Source organism: Leptodactylus fuscus, chromosome 5 (genome assembly GCF_031893055.1).
Source record: "Leptodactylus fuscus isolate aLepFus1 chromosome 5, aLepFus1.hap2, whole genome shotgun sequence".
NCBI classification, from domain to species: Eukaryota; Metazoa; Chordata; class Amphibia; order Anura; family Leptodactylidae; genus Leptodactylus; species Leptodactylus fuscus.
Window position 1 is genome coordinate 175,469,238 of NC_134269.1, and position 18,795 is coordinate 175,488,032.

The 18,795-nt window shown below is 40.3% G+C and overlaps 1 protein-coding gene across 6 annotated transcripts in view; it reads right to left on the reverse strand.

The window, feature by feature from the left end:
- TENM2 (teneurin transmembrane protein 2) overlaps nt 1–18,795 on the reverse strand; it is a 1,311,127-nt gene that overhangs the window by 12,769 nt on the left and 1,279,563 nt on the right. For all 6 annotated transcript variants that reach the window (XM_075274735.1, XM_075274734.1, XM_075274733.1 and 3 more), the window contains 2 exons: nt 14,399–14,634; nt 528–824 (listed from right to left, as the gene is read on the reverse strand). In XM_075274735.1, the coding sequence (XP_075130836.1) occupies nt 528–824; nt 14,399–14,634 (533 nt within the window). The remainder of the gene's footprint in view (nt 1–527; nt 825–14,398; nt 14,635–18,795) is intronic.

Consider the following 18,795-nt stretch of genomic DNA (forward strand, 5'->3'; position numbering starts at 1 on the left):
TGATGCTGATTAGGCTCGGATGAATGGGCCTAACTAGGAGGGAGTCTTGAGACGCGGAGCCTTGATGCACTGCAAGATCTAGCAGGATGCTTCTTTTTTCTGTGTCCTACTGCGATCTCTGCCTCCTATTGAAACCAATGGGAGGCGGATTCAGGGAGGAGTCTGCCCCGAATTCGGGGGTGAAGACCGCTCCAAATCAGCGGGAAATTCCTCCGTGTGAACACAGCCTTACTGTTTCTCATCAGGACTTACTCTGTTGTTCAATCAGACATAATGCACTAAATCACCTATGTACCACAGAGCTGAGCTTCTCTTCATACACCTTGCTCACAGATTCTGCAGAATACAGATGTAGCAAAGTTTAACTTGACACTAGCACAGAGTGTTAACTTAACTCTTTCAACTGGTTTCAGTTGTTATTATCTTCTGTGATAATCTATCACCATGCAGAAAGTCAAGTTATACACCTGTAAGTCACTGGGAAACTTCTCTTTAATGGCTACATCAGAGCAGCAAGCACTGCTTACCTTTTCGAGATAAGTATAACTCCACGTCTTGCCATCTGCAAAAGCGCGAGAAATGATTCTTCCCTGTTTATCCATCTCGGTTCTTTCACTCATTGCTCCACGCTGAAGTCCAGATAAGCGGCCATTGAAAAAATATGATACGTTGACAGGTGCAAGTCCACTGCTTGGAAGCCATAAAAGTGGCCGTCCTAGCTGATCATAGACGATCCTTAGAGTGAACTTCCGATGATCATCATATATTTTTTCTGTATGGGAATTTCTATCAAAATCTATTGACAGCAAGTTTCTCCCATGCACCTAAAGGGAAAAAAAAAAGAATCCATCATCATAAATATCAAGTTTTTGTACATCCAGTTTATTACTGTTCTATAACTTATGGCAACTGGGATTGAAGGTGGTCTCTATTAGTACATAAGCACACATAATACAAATTTTTATCATAAAACCTTTAGATTTATTAAAGAATGAAAGATAATTTAGCCAATGGTAGTTAAAGGGGTTATCCGCCTGCTAGTATTAATGCCCTATCCTTAGTCCACTTCTTGTCGTATTTAGTTTTATTTTTTTCATCCCCATCTTCCACAAATAATTGCTCTTTTATTTTTACGTTGACATTTTTGCAAGACAAATTGTGTATTTAATGGAACCATGTTATGTTACACATGATGGATTAAAGGGAACCTGTCACCGGGAAAATGCATGGGAGAAGATTCAGCACAATCTGGAATTTATATCTTCTGATCTTTCTATGCTTAGAAACAGTCATCTAGTCATGGAGTCGGTCTTATCAGTGACTGTCTATGACTGTGTATACAGAGATAAGTGTCAGTCATTGATAGGACCGCCTATTACAGTACATTATTCATGCAGGATTATCTGCAGGCTGGTGTCAGTTGTGTAACTCGGCACCAACCATGTAGAGTTTCGATATCCGCCATACGGTTATGTCACAGGCTAGGAAGGGTTTAAATAGGTTTTGCTTAGGATAAATAAATTGAATTGCTTATGATAATATAACATTTTTTTTATTATATTTATCCCTAGAGTTCTTCATAATTCCACACTGATACTTAACATACTGGACATTAAACCCCAGAAAATCCCTTTACTGTCAGGTTTTTTGTCTAGTGATAGAAAGGAGTTGGGAGATTATTATTTTGCTATACTGACTTTATATTCACTAATGATGCATTAAACATCTGACATTAAGAGAAGACTCCTCTGAAGCTGAACACTGAACTCCCACTCAGTCTTCAGCGATATTCTCAAATCAAAAGATAATCTGCTCTTCTCTCGAGTCTGCTGTGGGATTGTGTATTATGCTTTGATTTTACTTCTACCTACTGCTTTTCTATGGAAAGTGTTTTACAGTTGTCCTTCCTGAACACACTTAAATATAGCTTCCTGTAACAGTTTCACAAAAGAATACATACACATTATTAAAGAGAAGAAAGCTTATGAGAGGTTGTGCTTACTTAATTGAGCATTTTCATTGTGATATCTAAAGGAAATAGCGCCGTACGGCGTAATTACCATGTCATATTAATTATATGGGGAGCCAAAACAAAAAAAATCAAACTCCTACTTTCGCTCAGAACATTAATAGCCATGTTATGGCTAAACAGTCTCTTAATGTTGATCTTTTATGGAAGGTAACTATAACCCTTTTTTAAGAAGAAATTTCTAAACCAACTCCATCATTTTATAGCTGCTGCTCCACTAATTCTGGCGCAGTTGGAAATTTTTCTCTAGCCCTCACCATTCCCAAGAAATCGGTGCAGTTAGTTTTGGTGCCTATGATAGTTAGGCTCTGTTCTGTAAAGTGGATGGTGTCAGGCAGGAGGAGACAAGGGGGCCAGATTTAGAGCTCTGTGACACTGTTCAATCAGATGCAGACTGTATCAGAATTCAGAATCCCATCCCCTTGTTTGCTCTTCCCCAAGACCACCCATTTTAAAGCACAGAGCCTAATTATGAAATCGGGCACCACCAGATTGGTTGGCAAAAACAGGGGCAAGAGAAAAATTCCAGCTCTGTTGCAATCAGTGGAACAGCACCTATCAGTGGAAGTAAAGAACTGGAGATGTCAGAACAGGTATAACATGCCCTTTAATAAGAATAAGTCAGGATAGTTAAAAAAGGGTTTTTCATCTGAGTAAGCTGTATAGCGCTATCCAGCATTCCCATTTCAATGAATGGAGCAATGTGTGCAATGATTGACCACTGCTTCATCCAGAATGGAGAACAAAATACCCCAATTCATCTGATTTGAAGGCGTCTCAGTGGTCAAGTTATTGCCATCCTGTTGAGAGTTCCCATTTAAAGATAGCGATGAGGTTTTTGTACATGAGAATATTTGATGCTAATGTCAAATTGCTAAATTTTTGTTTCTTTTTGTCAGTTATGGAAGGGATTTCAGCAGGAATAAGGAAAATTTGACACTAGTGTAACATAGCACAGAAATAAGGAACAAGGTACCTAAAATGGTATAATGTTAGTTTGGATGATCGGACCTACAGTTGGTATTTTACAGCTGTATTACAGGTGCTACTGCTATTACAGCAGGGTAAGACCCTATACCCTAATCTTATGAGGATCAAGAGTCCTGAAACTGCCCACTGTAAATGGGTTCCTCTGCCTTCTGGAGAACATTTCTGGCTGGTATGGAAGGTTTTTTTTGTCTTATAAAGGAAATGTAATTTGCATGGAGAGAAATTGAAAAACGAAGGCGAGAGCCGGCAGCCGCACAGTTGGATTTTCAATATTTCCCTTCTTTGTGATTTCAGGTTTTGTTTTTTTTTAGTAAATGTGACAAATATGATGAAATTACATGTTAAATTTTTCCAGAAAACGTCAATGTTGTATACCCTTCTTTTCTATCAACTATTGAGGGTAGAAGGACTGGAATGACACATGCAACCTTTTTGCAGTTTTTTTTTTATTTTGAGCCAAAACTGCTTTCACACAGCCATGACAGGAGGATATTTAACCACTTCAGTACCGGGCCAATTTGTGGTCCAGGACCAAACACATTTTAGTTTTTTGTTTTTTTTTTCTAATTTTGTATGTGCAGTTTTGAGGGCTGTAACATTTTTCTCATATGTCTCATTCAAATAATTTTTGCGTCTTTTTTCAGGGACACATAGGGCTTTATTTTTATGTTGTTTTTATTTTTGAATGTATTTAAAAAAAAAAATATATCTGGGAAAATATAAACAAAATAGTAGGGAAATCGTGTCTGGTTTTCACTTTTTTTTTTTTTTTTAATTTTATTTAATAACACAAAGTTCTGATAAACTTTATAAAATAGTTTTTCCTCTCCGTTACTGTAATTTTTATTTTGTATGGTGTCATCGGGTATGGGGCTATAACCTTTAATAACGGTGTTTTATTGGTGTATTTTTACTTTTTTAAATTATTTACTTTTTTAATAAAACTTTTCTATATATATATTTTTTTCCAGATTGTGTCCCCATAATGTCATAAGAGACCTTTGGGGACATCTGATCACGTTTTTCTTTGTTAGGGAGGCTGATTTCCCCTGCAACTGGGGCTTGTACATTTAACCCCAGTTGTAGCAGGAATGCAGCCTCTTGCACACTGTTCTTAGACTTATAGAGCTGATTTGGGTCCTGTAGGACTCAGCAGCTCTTAGAAGACGCTGAGCCCGGCGGATCACGTGACCACCGGGTCAGAGGGCGGCTGCATTATGGCGGCTTTCATAGCTGTGTATACAGTATACACAGCGATTGAGAAGGCAGGGAAGGTAATAAACCTTCCCTGCTTTCTCTCTGGGAGCTCCGGCTGAAGTTATAGCCGGCTCCCAGTTTCAGCTGCTGCATGTCCTCTGCAGTGCTCTGCTTGGACGTACTGGTACAAGGCAGCCATCTTCTGGACGTATATTGTCTATGGACAGCCTGGAAGGGGTTAAAGGGATTTTCACTTCTAAGCACGTTATCCCATATCTATAGGAAAGGGGATAATATGCAGATCAGTAGACATTCCGACAGATCAGGAGTACTGGGGATATATCCTCACCCTTAAAAGCTTTTGATTGAAAGAGCAACAGATTTGTGTTTGGTAAACAACTATTTCTTCCTATCTGACCTATATATATATGTACACACTCGGGTTGGCCCCTGTAAGACATCTCTGCCAGTGGGTTTACAAGATCAGACATATAAGCGTTAACAATTTGGAGGCCCAACCCCCCATACACATCAGATAGTTGGCAGGCTCTTCTAAAATAGTCAGTTCTGGCCTAGGTAAATGTAATGTGTACGGTTACTTCTAGTCTGCTTGTGGCCAGATCACTACAGTTACTGTATAGCAATAGACTGTGGAGTTCAGAAGAGGAGGAACGACTCAGATTTAATTTCTTTACAGGATGAAGGCAGCTTTGTAAATGCATGACACTACAGTGTACCCGACATCGTAATACTTGACATATTTTATCTTTCCCCATTTCTGTATTTTCAGTCTGGCCTCTGTAAGGCAGCATTATTAATTGGCAGGAATAGAGCCAGTTATTCAGAAGATTCATTAAACTCTTATGGCTTGCCACATGCCTCATATCTTTCTGTTACAGTTAGCAAGACACGGCTCTTGGAAGGTACTGGTTCCCCATGCCGACAGAAAATCTATATTTGGTTTTATTCCTCGGAAAATGGCACTCCAGTTGTTTTTAGCTTTTCTTTATCTTTATGTCGCTGTTTACAGCTAAAAAACAGAATTCAGTAGATGGCCTAAAATGTCCACCGAGGTTGTCATGGAAACTATAGAAGTCAAACTAGGAGAAATGTATCAAGAGCTAATTCATCTCCCTGATTCATAAAAGCAAAAAGGAGAACTGGGGGGAAAAGTGTCATTGTAATTTGAATCTACAGCAGCCCAATACACTTTGAAGTAGGCTTTCACTTTAAGTCATTACACTCCACAGCAGAACCGCTCTCCTCGATTCTTCCACGGCGTTAGAAGCCGGAACGTTAAAGATGGAGACGTCACAGAGCAAATGATGCCGCCGTCTTGTGCAGAAACTGTCGAGACCTAAAGTAGGATTCTGTGAACGTAATATGCAAATTGCCTGTATGCAAATTAACTCTAGACTTTCTACTTCATTTCAAATTACATTTTCAGTCCACTCATCCTTCTATAATCTCATAGTGATTTTCATTTAAGAAGAGCTAAACAGAGATGTGATTACTTTAACGGGAACTAACACCAGACAATTAAATTCTGAGGTGTTGATAGATAAAGCAATGTTTTCATTTGCATAAACATGACGCCAGGAAATCTAACCTGTAGCGAGGTTTCACTTGGAAGACTTGTGCATTTAACTTTGGTTAATTACCACAAGTACCTCTATTAACTTTTTAATAATCAGTGTCAGGATTTTGCTGGCGGCTGCTACTTTCTCCAAAAAAAAAAGGGAATAAAAGTGAAAATGCCGAGCTCACTTCTCAGGCAAACAGATTAATTATTGCAAATAATCAACTGCTAAGTCCAAAATCAATTATGCTTTGCTAAAATCCCATTGTTAATGATTGGATTGCCAGATGTGCCCTATTTTTCTCTTTCAAGGCGCAGCACCTGCATGTAAAACAATATTCATTTTATTTCTTCTCAAAGTCAAGTAGTAGAAACCGGTCGCCAATGGACGGTAGCTAATGATAACCACAGATTGATTCCCTGTGACTCATGTCATGTACATGGAAGGTTAACTGCTCTCCATAATTGTATGGCAGATTATAAGGCTACAATATCCCTCCGAGCCTAATGGCTATCAAAAGCACTTAAAAGGCTAAACAGCAACAAGGAAATGGTTACAAGTCAGCAAAGACGTGTCACCATAAATCATATCAATGCTTTATTGGGATATGATGGTCATAGTCGCCTCCTCATAAATGAGCAATACACATGCTTTATGTTCCTTTCAAATCACCATATTTGTGCACATTTATGTATTTTCAATAGGCTATTACTTTATTACTTTCTTCTGTAGAGTCAGATGTTTGCTTGTAGTCAATAGGAGAATTTCTGTAGACACTGGAGTAGGTTTACTAATGAAAATGCTCCAGGATTCTTCAGCAATTTGGCCCCAAAATCTTGTTACATACGTTATACCACATTTAGTGTTTGACATTATTTGTGCCTCGTTTGACAAGGGGGCATGGCATTAACTAGCGTCACTCCTGCGTAGTTGTTTCCATTCTTCTAATCCATCAGAAAAAAACAATTCAGTTCTTTGATGAACACTAATGGAGCCTGAGGGACCCCAGTGACTATAATGGGTTCCGTCAATTGTCCGTCTTTTTTTTTAAATGAAATCGCCAGATGAAAAACAATTAGGCCTGCAGGATTTTTTATCCTAGTTATGACAGATCTACACTGAAGGCTGAACCCAACCTTAGTAGAAAGGCTATGTCTGAAGATGCAACATTGTGCGCAAAAATGTGGCTGCATATTTTGGCATATACTAAGCCAACAAATAGATATTGTGAAGTGAGACGACAGTAGATAGTATAAAGATGCACCAGATTTATCAACCAGCATACATAGTAGATGAAGTCTACAGGTCCATCAAGTTCTTGGCAAAACATTCCAGAAGATTGATGACATTTTCAGCCATTTGTCAGACAAAATAAATGCAATGGGTTGATCATCTGAATTCAAATGAAGCAAGAATATCAGAAACCAAGACACTACCCGATAGGTTTAGGAAAGCTGTCTAGAATCCCCAGGAACTCTGTGAGTAGAGCTACTGCCTAGGACAGTGATGGCGAACCTATGGCACGCGTGCCAGAGAGGGCACGCAGAGCCCCCTCTGCTGGCACGCGTGCTGTCGCCCTGATCGCTCACTAACGGCAAATCCGATGCAGGATTCCCCGTTAGTGAGCGATCGCTGCCTTCAGCTGGTTGTGCAAATGCGCATCCAGCTGAAAGCTGTCAGTGTAGCTCAGTGTAGGCCACGCGTACTACGCGGCCTACACTGACTACAGAGTGTGACCTCTGAACAAGCGCGGGTGTGATGACGTAAGTCATCAGCGCGCGCAGTGAACAGAAGAGAGAACACCCGGCAGCTCTTCAGGTAACTATATTGTGTTTGTTTGCACTGTCAGGGGAGGGGGGCAACGGTAGACATTTCATGTTGTGTAGGAGGGGGCTACTGTAGACTTTCATGCTGTGTGGGTAGGGGGCTACTGTGGACCATTTTATGCTGTATGGGAGGGGGCTACTGTGGACCTTTCATGCTGTGCGGGTAGGGGGCTACTGTGGACCATTTTATGCTGCTACTGTGGATCTTTCATGCTCTGTGGGAGGGGGCTACTGTGGACCAGTTCATGTTGTGTGGGAGGGGGCTACTCTGGACCATTTCATGTTGTGTGGGAGGGGGCTACTGTGGACCATTTCATGTTGTGTGGGAGGGGGCTACTGTGGATCTTTCATGCTCTGTGGGAGGGGGCTACTGTGGACCATTTCATGTTGTGTGGGAGGGGGCTATTGTGGACCATTTCATGTTGTGTGGGAGGGGGCTACTGTGGACCAGTTCATGTTGTGTGGGAGGGGGCTACTGTGGACCAGTTCATGCTGTGTGGGAGGGTTCTACTGTGGACCAGTTCATGCTGTGTGGGAGGGGGCTACTGTGGAGTATACAGGTATAATCCTGTGTGGGGGTCACTGTGGGCCAGATTGTACTGTGTGGGGGGCCACTGAGGGGCAGATTGTACTGTGTGGGGGGACCACTGAGGGGCAGATTGTACTGTGTGGGGTCCCCTCACTATGTATATCACACAGTATTTGTTTTATAGCAGACGTGAAATTAGTACAGGATGTAATAACATTGCACGGTAACTATAAAACAGATCCTGTGCGATGTAAATAGTGAAAATTAATTGTTTAAAAGTACAGAATGCAGAGACCTTTACCTTTCAGTACAAGATCTGTAAAGCCCCAGTCACATGACTGTAATTTGTGGGTCCGCAATTGTGGACCCACAGAGTTTTAAGGTTAAATTGCCGTGTTGGCACTCCGTGATAATTTATTTGGTTTTGGGTTGCAGTTTAGGCACTCGGTCTCAAAAAGGTTCGCCATCACTGGCCTAGGACATAGGAGTTTCTGGGTTTCAATCCTGACACCTGGCTTGCAGACTGTTATATTACTAAGGTGTTACTCAATTTGGTCATGAGCAACATTGTAGATGACAGCGATGTTTGATGCTGGGGGCAGTCTACTTTTCATTGTCATTTGTATACAATAGTATGTCAGACTTCCTGTGCTGTGAGTAAGGTCCAGCTCCTGATCTATTCCAAGTGTCTATGTTCTTGATTCCACATTCTGGTCTGTTCCTGGTGTCCATGTTTCTATCCCATGCTTGACTGTACTGTTTCCCATATGTCTGGTCTTGTTTTCCTGTCATTCCTGTTTTTTAACACTGCTAACTGTGAACCACGACCTGGAGATCCTTGTGCAGCAAAGACTAGACCTCCTTGTAGGCGTTTGAATTAAATTCAGGGGATCCCTTAGACTCCACACTCCAGTCTAGCCAGCACAATATCATTTGTAGCTACAAAATCTACTGTCCTGTTAGAATGTTAAAATTCTCATCTCATCTTATGCTTACAATAAAAACATGGGTATAAACATACATATACATGAATGTGCACTATATCATGTACCGCTAACATGACACCTGGTATTATAAATGTGATTGGAATTATAATGTATTCCTTCAAGTGATTCATGTATTCTACATTTTCCTTGTACATCTTGACCTTCAAGTGCCCCCACAAATGAGCCCAGGGCAAGACTCCTCCAAAGCCACTCCCTGGGAACAACAATCTCTAACTCAAGAACCCAGAAACTATGAGGCCTGCTGTTCTCTATGCATGAAGCCTGGATAATATAAGTCTCCAAAGCCCTCAGAGCTTATTGTCAGATTACTTCACAATGTGCAAAATAGATTATATCAAGGAATTTCTTATAAAACAATTGCATATTCTACATGAATCTAAACCAGTTAAAATTTTGTGGCATTCTAGTCATGTCCTAACATTATATTTTACTGCATTTTTTTTGTAACATTCTCCTTACTGGAAGAACATGAAATGATTATTATGTCCTTCAATACCATATTTTCTTTTCATCATTTTTAATGTCTATGAACTGAATCATACTAAAGTCCCAATTAAAAAAAAAAAAATTAAAAAAAAAAATCGCAAATCAGCAGTTCGCACTTTGCAGCCGCGGATTATTTGTACCTTGCCAGGAGCTGTAAAGGTGCTGGATATAATAAGGATAAAGATTCTTTTTATTGTACATTCATTCTCTGACAACAATAAATTGCATCTCCCCCTGTTTATTAAACTGCTAATGCAAGAAAATATTTTTTAAAAGGGCACATGCTAAATATTTTACAACAGTAGTATATTTTGATTACTTTTATAACAAGCTTTTATTTTGCTTCCCCACTTTTTCTCCTTCAAAGAGCTCTGCACAATGTGGAATAGGTGCACTTTTTTGTTCATGCCACAGGCAGATAAATTGTATTACTTTTTTGGAAACTATAATGAATAATTTAAATTCAGATAAAAATGTGACCTCAACAGAAATACGGCACAGAATGGATTTTAACGTTTACCTGGGAACAACTTAAAATAGAAGTATTAGTAAATGTATCTCTATAAAACAGACCCAATTTCCCACCAGTTCACTCAATTCTACCGACTTTATTTTATTTCTTTTTTTTTACTTCGCAATTTTACTAAAGGAAAATGGCTTTATTCCAGCATCTGATGGTACGACAATTTTGACATTTTTTTTCCAGTGCGTCAGCAAATGATAAATATCATGAAAATACTAGAAAGCTAGATAGAAAGCATTAAAGAGTAGGAATAAAATTAAATCAATGCCTAGGCGCCAATGTCTGATTAGAGATAAGACTGCTCTATACTAGTGATTATCAAACAAGGAGAGCGTCAGTGAGTTGTCCTCTTATTTTTCGATAAACTCAACTAACAGAATTTATAAAAGTGATCACAAGATGCACAACTCTTTTTTTTTAAGTTCTAAATTTAGTGTGGTGCGCTGGGCATCATGACTAACATATGACCTTTATTTTGCTGATTAGTACGATTATAATGAAACCAAATTTATATATGTATAATATATTTATTTTATTTTGCGTTAGATATATATATATATATATATATATATATATATATGTATATTATTAATTTTGCACAATAAATTAAAGAAGACCTCTCACCACTTGGGACACATGCGGTTTTATACACTGCTAGCCGTTGGCTTTCCTGTTCTGTGCCCCCGGTGAAGAGCTATCAGTGCTTTTATCGTAGCCCTTCACTGTCAGAAGGGCGTTTCTGACAGTCAGTCAGGAACACCCTTCCTCACAGCAGCTTCTATAGCACTGTACAGTGAGAGTGGGGAGGAACACCTCCCTCTCCTGTTAGTACTCGTCCATAGATGAGTACTGGAGGGGCGTTCCATACCACTCAGTGGCATCGCTGGGCGGTAAGGAACACCTCCTCTCACAGTACAGCGCTATAGACGCTGCTGTGAGGAAGGGCATTCCTGACTGACTGTCAGAAATGCCCTTCTGACATTGAAGAGCTACAGTACCGGCACCGATATCTCTTCATGAGGGGCAAAGAATGTGAAATCTGGTAGTGTGCTGAATTCAGCGCTCTCCGCATGTGCCCCAGATGGTGACAGGTCCTCTTTAAATGCCTAAAATTATTTGTTTTAGGATCAACGTATCGTATTCTGAGAGCCATAATCGTATATTTCAATCACTGTGATTGAGTGAGGTCTTGTTTTTTGCAGGATCCACTGCTGTTGGTACCATTTTGGGTTATATGCGACCAGCAATTTTGTTGGTATGGACACATCAATACTAGAGATGAGCGAACACTAAAATGTTCGAGGTTCGAAATTCGATTCGAACAGCCGCTCACTGTTCGAGTGTTCGAACGGGTTTCGAACCCCATTATAGTCTATGGGGAACATATACTCGTTAAGGGGGAAACCCAAATCCGTGTCTGGAGGGTCACCAAGTCCACTATGACACCCCAGGAAATGATACCAACACCCTGGAATGACACTGGGACAGCAGGGGAAGCATGTCTGGGGGCATAAAAGTCACTTTATTTCATGGAAATCCCTGTCAGCTTGTGATTTTCGCAAGCTAACTTTTCCCCATAGGAATGCATTGGACAGCACTGATTGGCCAGAGTACGAAATTTGACCAATCAGCGCTGGCTCTGCTGGAAGAGGCGGAGTCTAAGATCGCTCCACACCAGTCTCCATTCAGGTCCGACCTTAGACTCCACCTCCTCCGGCAGAGCCAGCGCTGATTGGCTGAAGGCTGGCCAATGCATTCCTATGGGTATGCAGAGACTTAGCAGTGTTGAGCCAGTTCTGCTCAACTACACCGTGTGCCGGTCAGCCCATCAGATGTAGCAGAGCCGAGGGTGCACTAGAACCCTTATGCACACTCGGCTCTGCTACATCTGATGGGCTGACCGGCACACGGTGTAGTTGAGCAGAACTGGCTCAACACTGCTAAGTCTCTGCATTCCCATAGGAATGCATTGGCCAGCCTTCGACCAATCAGCGCTGGCTCTGCCGGAGGAGGCGGAGTCTAAGGTCGGACCTGAATGGAGACTGGTGTGCAGCGATCTTAGACTCCGCCTGCTCCAGCAGAGCCAGCGCTGATTGGTCGAATTCCGTACTCTGGCCAATCAGCGCTGTCCAATGCATTCCTATGGGAAAAAGTTTATCTCACAAAAATCACAATTACACACCCGATAGAGCCCCAAAAAGTTATTTTTAATAATATTCCTACCTAAATAAAGGTTATCTCTAGCTATCCCTGCCTGTACAGCTTTCCCTGTCTCATAGTCACAAAGTTCACATTCTCATATGACCCGGATTTGAAATCCGCTATTCGTCTAAAATGGAGGTCACCTGATTTCGGCAGCCAATGACTTTTTCCGATTTTTTTCAATGCCTCCGGTGTCGTAGTTCCTGTCCCACCTCCCCTGCGCTGTTATTGGTGCAAAAAAAGCGCCAGGGAAGGTGGGAGGGGAATCAAATTTTTTTGGAGTTTGCCACGTGATGTTCGATTCGAATCGAACACATCGAACAGCCTGATATCCGATCAAACATGTGTTCGATAGAACACTGTTCGCTCATCTCTAATTAATACCAAATATTTATTATTACTATTTTTCTTTTAGAAAAACATATTGAGAAAATAGATATTTGTAGTATTATGTGAGGAGTAGGTGCCTGTCCCCATGTTTGGGACTAATAAACATGTAAAAAAAAAAAAAAAAAAATACTGCAAAATATCAAAGAAATAAAATAAATCAAATACTTAAAATATTAAGTATTTGATTTATTATTTTATTTCTTTCATATTTTGCAGTATTTTTTTTTTTACATGTTTATTAGTCCCAAACATGGGGACAGGCACCTACTCCTCACATAATATGTCGCAGGTTGTGAAACTGTCAAAAGCGTTTTCTGAGATCCATATCAGGTCATTGGGGGTCTGGTTTGCAGCGCTCCTTTTAATCAGCCTTTGGAGGACCACTGCAGCCTCGTCATTGTATACCAGACACAGTGCAGTACATAGCCTAGTGGCTGTACCTGGTACTGCATTTGAATAGGAATGAGCTGCAGAAGCTTGTTACGGATGTGACATCAGAGTTATGTGAAGAGTAGAATGACTCCTTCAGTCAGACCCCCACCAATCTGTCCTATTCTAAAGTATAGGTCATTTATATAGAAGTCTTTACCCCTTTAAATTGGCAGAAGTTGTGCTGTACTATTAACACTATTGTTCTAAATGGAAGTATTTTTAGCTTATGCCTACTAAGTACTATGTTCATTCTGTAGCTACGTTGTGGCATGATACGTTAATAGTATAGCGTGTCTTCTGTAGATATAATACAAGCTACATATTTAATTGACTCCTTTTGGGGCTTTTTTAAAAGATTATGCAGAAGTTAGGAAACAAATAATAATTGAATTGAGCAATATTTTAAATTACGACATGGACTTGGTGAGGCCCAATAAAGACAAACCCCCCCCCCCCCCCCCCCCCGATTTATACAAGATAGTCTTGCTCATCCGGTATATGAGGCAGTGGTGTAATTATAGGCCATAAACTTCTGTGTTATGGATGGAAAGACAATATGTATCCACTGTAAAATATATCACCAAAAAGAAGAGTTATATTTCACTTTCTTCCCTTGTAATGAGGCTGCTTGGTTTGGGTCATGCATCTATAGGACTGTAGAACAAGTAACTTCAGAATTCCAGAACATCAACAAATCATATTATATAGAGAATCGACCTGGAGGGCTAGTCTCTTATGCCGTAAAAGCTCTGGGATCTGACATTGACTAAATTGTCTAGTGCTACTGCTATGTATTACCTTTAATATGCCATGAGACCATAAAGCAGATCCTAAAATTCAATAACATAAAATGATTTGAAAGCTACAGTACATTCCATCCTACAAAGGTAGTACCGTGTGATCCTATATTAATATCCCCATGTCATTGTCATTTATATTGGTTTTCTCATTATTGGAATATATTGCCTCCCTGTCTTTCTGTATTTATTCAATTCATTTCTGTGATTTATGCTAAATGTAAAAATGAAATACTCCAGGCTCTGTGCACATAACTGAACATTTTTCAATTGTATCTGGTCAATAAGCATCTGTCATATATTTGTCCAAATTCCTTTTAATAAAAAGAGCAACACACAATGTTCTTTAGGAGAGAAATAGACTTTCTCAGTTAACTATACAGTAGTAAGTCAACACAGATAACACTTACCCGCAGCTTCCTTCCAAATACAGTCACTTTGCCTTTTGTCTGTTCTTTTCGTAACCTCCACTCAATGGAGTTCAGTCCATTCTCCATGGGTAAGGAAATATTACGCCTACCGATTGTAGGGGTCACCGTACCGGCAAGAATATGGGGTTCACTATGGAAACTGATCCCCATCCCATTAGCATACATCACTCGTAACGTTCCATTACTACATAACTGGTAGCTGTTTCTTACTTGATCTGGGGAAAAACCAAATATTACTATTAGAAAACTGAAGACATTGCTTACGGTAGATAAACCCAAATATCAATCATATTATATGACCAGAACATCCTCATATTGAGTGACAGTATTCTATATAGAGAGTTCCTATATTCCCCAACACTTTATAAATATTATTTCTAACTATATACTGCAAATTGTGTATGTTGACGGACACCTAATGTGGCTACTGTTATGGCTACTTCAAAATCCATGCTGGCTGTGAAATTCTTTTGTAATCTCTCCAATGGCAGCAATACTGGCTCTTCCAGAGATGCAGATACATATTTATGAAGTATCTTCTAAGTGATAGCAAATGAAAATTCAACGAATGTTCATAAATTTTATGTTTATTACCAAATTATTATTTTTTTAATATAAACATTTTGGAAAAAAACCTTTCACTTAAAATATTAAATTTCAAATTCTTATTAGCAGACTATTCTATGGTGTGTTGTGTTACCAATTTTATAGGTTTTATAGATTGCAATTGGCACAATCCTCTAGAGGACCTGTCACTTGCTTTCCCCATGAAATAACAATTTTGGAGCACAGGTTTTATAAGTGCAGTCTGCGGGCTTCCTCTATCATTCCTTAGAGAAATTTCTGAATTCATTGACCTCTCAGTACTATCAGCACTCATTGGTCAGTGTAAGGACACATCTCAGACAGGTGAAACCAGGGGTTAATTTATTCAGATATGTCTAGGTGGAGGAACAGAGGAATGATACGCCATAGAATTGGAAAAAAATGATTCTTTGAGTTATTTGATGGGAACTACAAATTTTTACTTGTACAGACATATCAGGGTTGCTGAGCTATTTTACGGGTAAACCACCCTAAGGCCCCTTGCACACGGTCATAATGGGTCTGCATTTCCCAGACCATATTACGGCTGCCAATGTCATCCCAACCATGGATCAAATCACCCAAATATCAGAGGGATCGAGGATGCTGAGAGTTTGGCCATTAGACCCAAGGTTGGAAGGGGATGTGTGGCCATAATATTATTGGACAGATCATTGCTAACCTAGTAATGTTCTGCTGAATAGAACTGCTGAAAGACTGTCAGCATTGTGCTAGTGATATCATGAAATGAGTTCACTTTATACATGTAATATGCTGAAGAACTATTGACAACTGCTATCTACAGTTAACAGAACTACATAAGTTGGTAGTAAATACATATTACTTAGTAAATGCACATTAATTGGGTTTTTACAGCCTAAAAACATTGCTGACCTATACAGATAATGGAGCAGGCAGCAGACAGCTCTGTTATCTGTGTCATGGCCAGACCAGGTTACTGCAGATCAACTCCCTTTTACATGACATCGAACCTAAGCTGCAGTACCTGGTTTGGCCACTACACAGAGAATAGCACTGCCTATTTTTTATGTATCATCTGCTGAGAACATAAGACTGGTGGGGGTGCCAAGTGTCAGACAATCTGATATTGATGACCTTTCCTTAGGATAGGTCATCAATATTTTTAACCTGAAAAAAATCCCTTTAATAAATGAATAGCAGATATATATTCCTTAATAAGTGGGTAGCATATTCTATAATAAATGTGTACTTAATGCATATTACATGATACATGCATACATAGACACTCCACCACAATGAATGAAAAAGGTGAAAGTTCACTTTAAATTTGAAGCATAGAGATTTTCATTTCCCTAAATTGCAGCGGCAGAATGTCTCACGCTGACTTTAATGCACTCTCGCTCTTATCTGGTTGCCAGATGTCTATTAAAATGATTGTTGTTTCCCTTTCTGTGAAGATAAAATAGAGAAACACAGGTGTATACTTTGTGCCGGGCTTTCCCATTTACCTCACATTCGCCAGTGTCGATTCCGCTGACACAATACACCTGTATTGAGAGCATCTACTTTTTATAGATTTTCTCTCCACTTTCATTTCTAAATAGAATTAAATAAAAAGGAAGAAACCGCTTTTGCTCAAAGGGCTCTTTTCACAGAGCTGAGATCAGCAGAACAAAACAGATTAGTACAAGAAGATCAATTGCTTATGTTTCCTTTATTCTTAGACATTTAGATATGTGCCCTAGGGGATAGCATGTAGAAGCTAACATTTGAAGAAGGGATCTACTGTGCTATTGCTGCAGCTTACAGACAATACTATCTGATAATCACCCGTTTTCACAGGCCAATACATCAATATGAAGCCTTGGCTATCTTGTTGACTATCTCATTGTCTGTTTGAAGTTTGTGGTCATCCGCTTGCTGTCATCGGATAAAACTGACATGCTCTTCCTGAGAATTATTTCTACACCACTGACATCAAGCAAGACCGGTTACAGACAATCTCCACTAACAACATTGCTGTGGCTTCCACCGCTCGTAAATCCCTGCAAAGGCTATAATATTTAATTTAGCACAGTCTGTCTTCAACATGCAGTGTGCATCGGAGACACCAGTACGCCCTATACAAAATGCATTGTGATACTGTCCATCACAGCCCGAAACGCAAAGGGGAATCAAAACCTGAGTCATGTATATGGAAAATAGATGATATTGACCTATCTCATGAATGTAAATGTGCTTTATTTTATACAAGTAGAAGCAGGTCCTGTGGTAGTTGTGCCTGGGTTCAGCCTATACAGAGCTTTGGATTGCTGTAGCTTCTGGCTGTTGTAACCATATTCTGCTGGCTGTGGGCACTGTACTTACATGTAGCACTCACATCCCTAGTAGTAATCTGTACCCTGACCACAGCTCAACACTCTGAAAGAGGGGAAGACCAGACTACCCATATAATGACTGTAGTGACTAATCACTGAAAATGTCACTATAGCATTCAAAGCACATATTACCTGCAGGTAAATAGTGAGGACTACCTTTCAGACTACCTTAGGGAACACAGTGAAGTTTCACAGTGAAGTTTTTATCACTGATGTATATAAGGCTATAACTACAATGTCTATAAAGATAAGTATACATTTCTACAAGCTATTTTAAAGGATCTATGCCCAAAAAAGCATTAATCTTCAATCCATAGGATAGAGGACAAATACCTGACTCCGCTGTATGTTCAGCCTGACCACTTGGTGGATAGTGTTCTCATTCACTTCAATGGGAGTGCTGAAGATAACCATTGAAGTGAGAAGGAGCGTGGGTTCATCCATCCATCAAGAAACACGCCTATATTCAGCCTGGATGTGGTCAGGCTAAATATGAGGTAGGAGAAAACACCCCCTCTTTTCAGGATCAGCGGTGTCTTAGCAGTCAGACCCCCCCTCCCCCCAAGGATATAAGCACCTGCAAGACGTGTGTGCCAAGATCGTACTCTTCTTTCCCTATTAGGAACACATAGTTGTTCAGCAGACAGGTATTAAAAGTATATGGCCACCTTAAAGGGATTGTCCAATTTATTTAATAAACAGCCCAGCACTATGAATTGTTTCAAAGCAACAAAAGAAGAAATACTTAACTTAACTTTTCTCCTCCTGCTTTCAGCACCAGGCTGTGATGCTCCTTGTCAGTGTATATCTGAGTGTTGGAGTGACATCCCCGTATACACCATATTACCACTGCAGTCAGTTAACGACCTTAGAAATTATGATCTGTATACTGCTGAGGCCTGTGATTGGCTGCAGTATGGAGGCACATTACCGGTGCAGTATAGGGGCACATTACTGGCACAGTCTAGGGGCACATTACCGGCGCAGTGTAGGGGCACATTATCGGCGCAGTATAGGTGGACATTACCTGTGCAGTCTAGGGGCACATTACCGACATATTACGCTAGGTTCACACCTGCGTTCAGGGTCTCCGTTCTGTGGTTTCCGTCTTCTGCATGCCAGAAGACGGAAACCACAGACCGGGTCCGGCCATGAGCAGCGGTGAGCGTTTTATGCTCTCCACCGCGAAACCGGTTTTTTAAATCCGGACACAGAGTACTGCATGTCCGACTCTGTGTCCGGATTATAAAACCCGGTTTCGCGGCGGAGAGCATAAAACGCTCACCGCCGCTCACGGCCGGACAGCTTTCTCACCCATTCAAATGAATGGGTGAGAAAGACTCCTGCAGGTTTCCGTCTCCTGCTCTGTTTTATGCAGGAAATGGAAACCTGTAGTACGGAGAGGAGAACGCAGATGTGGACGAGCCCTTA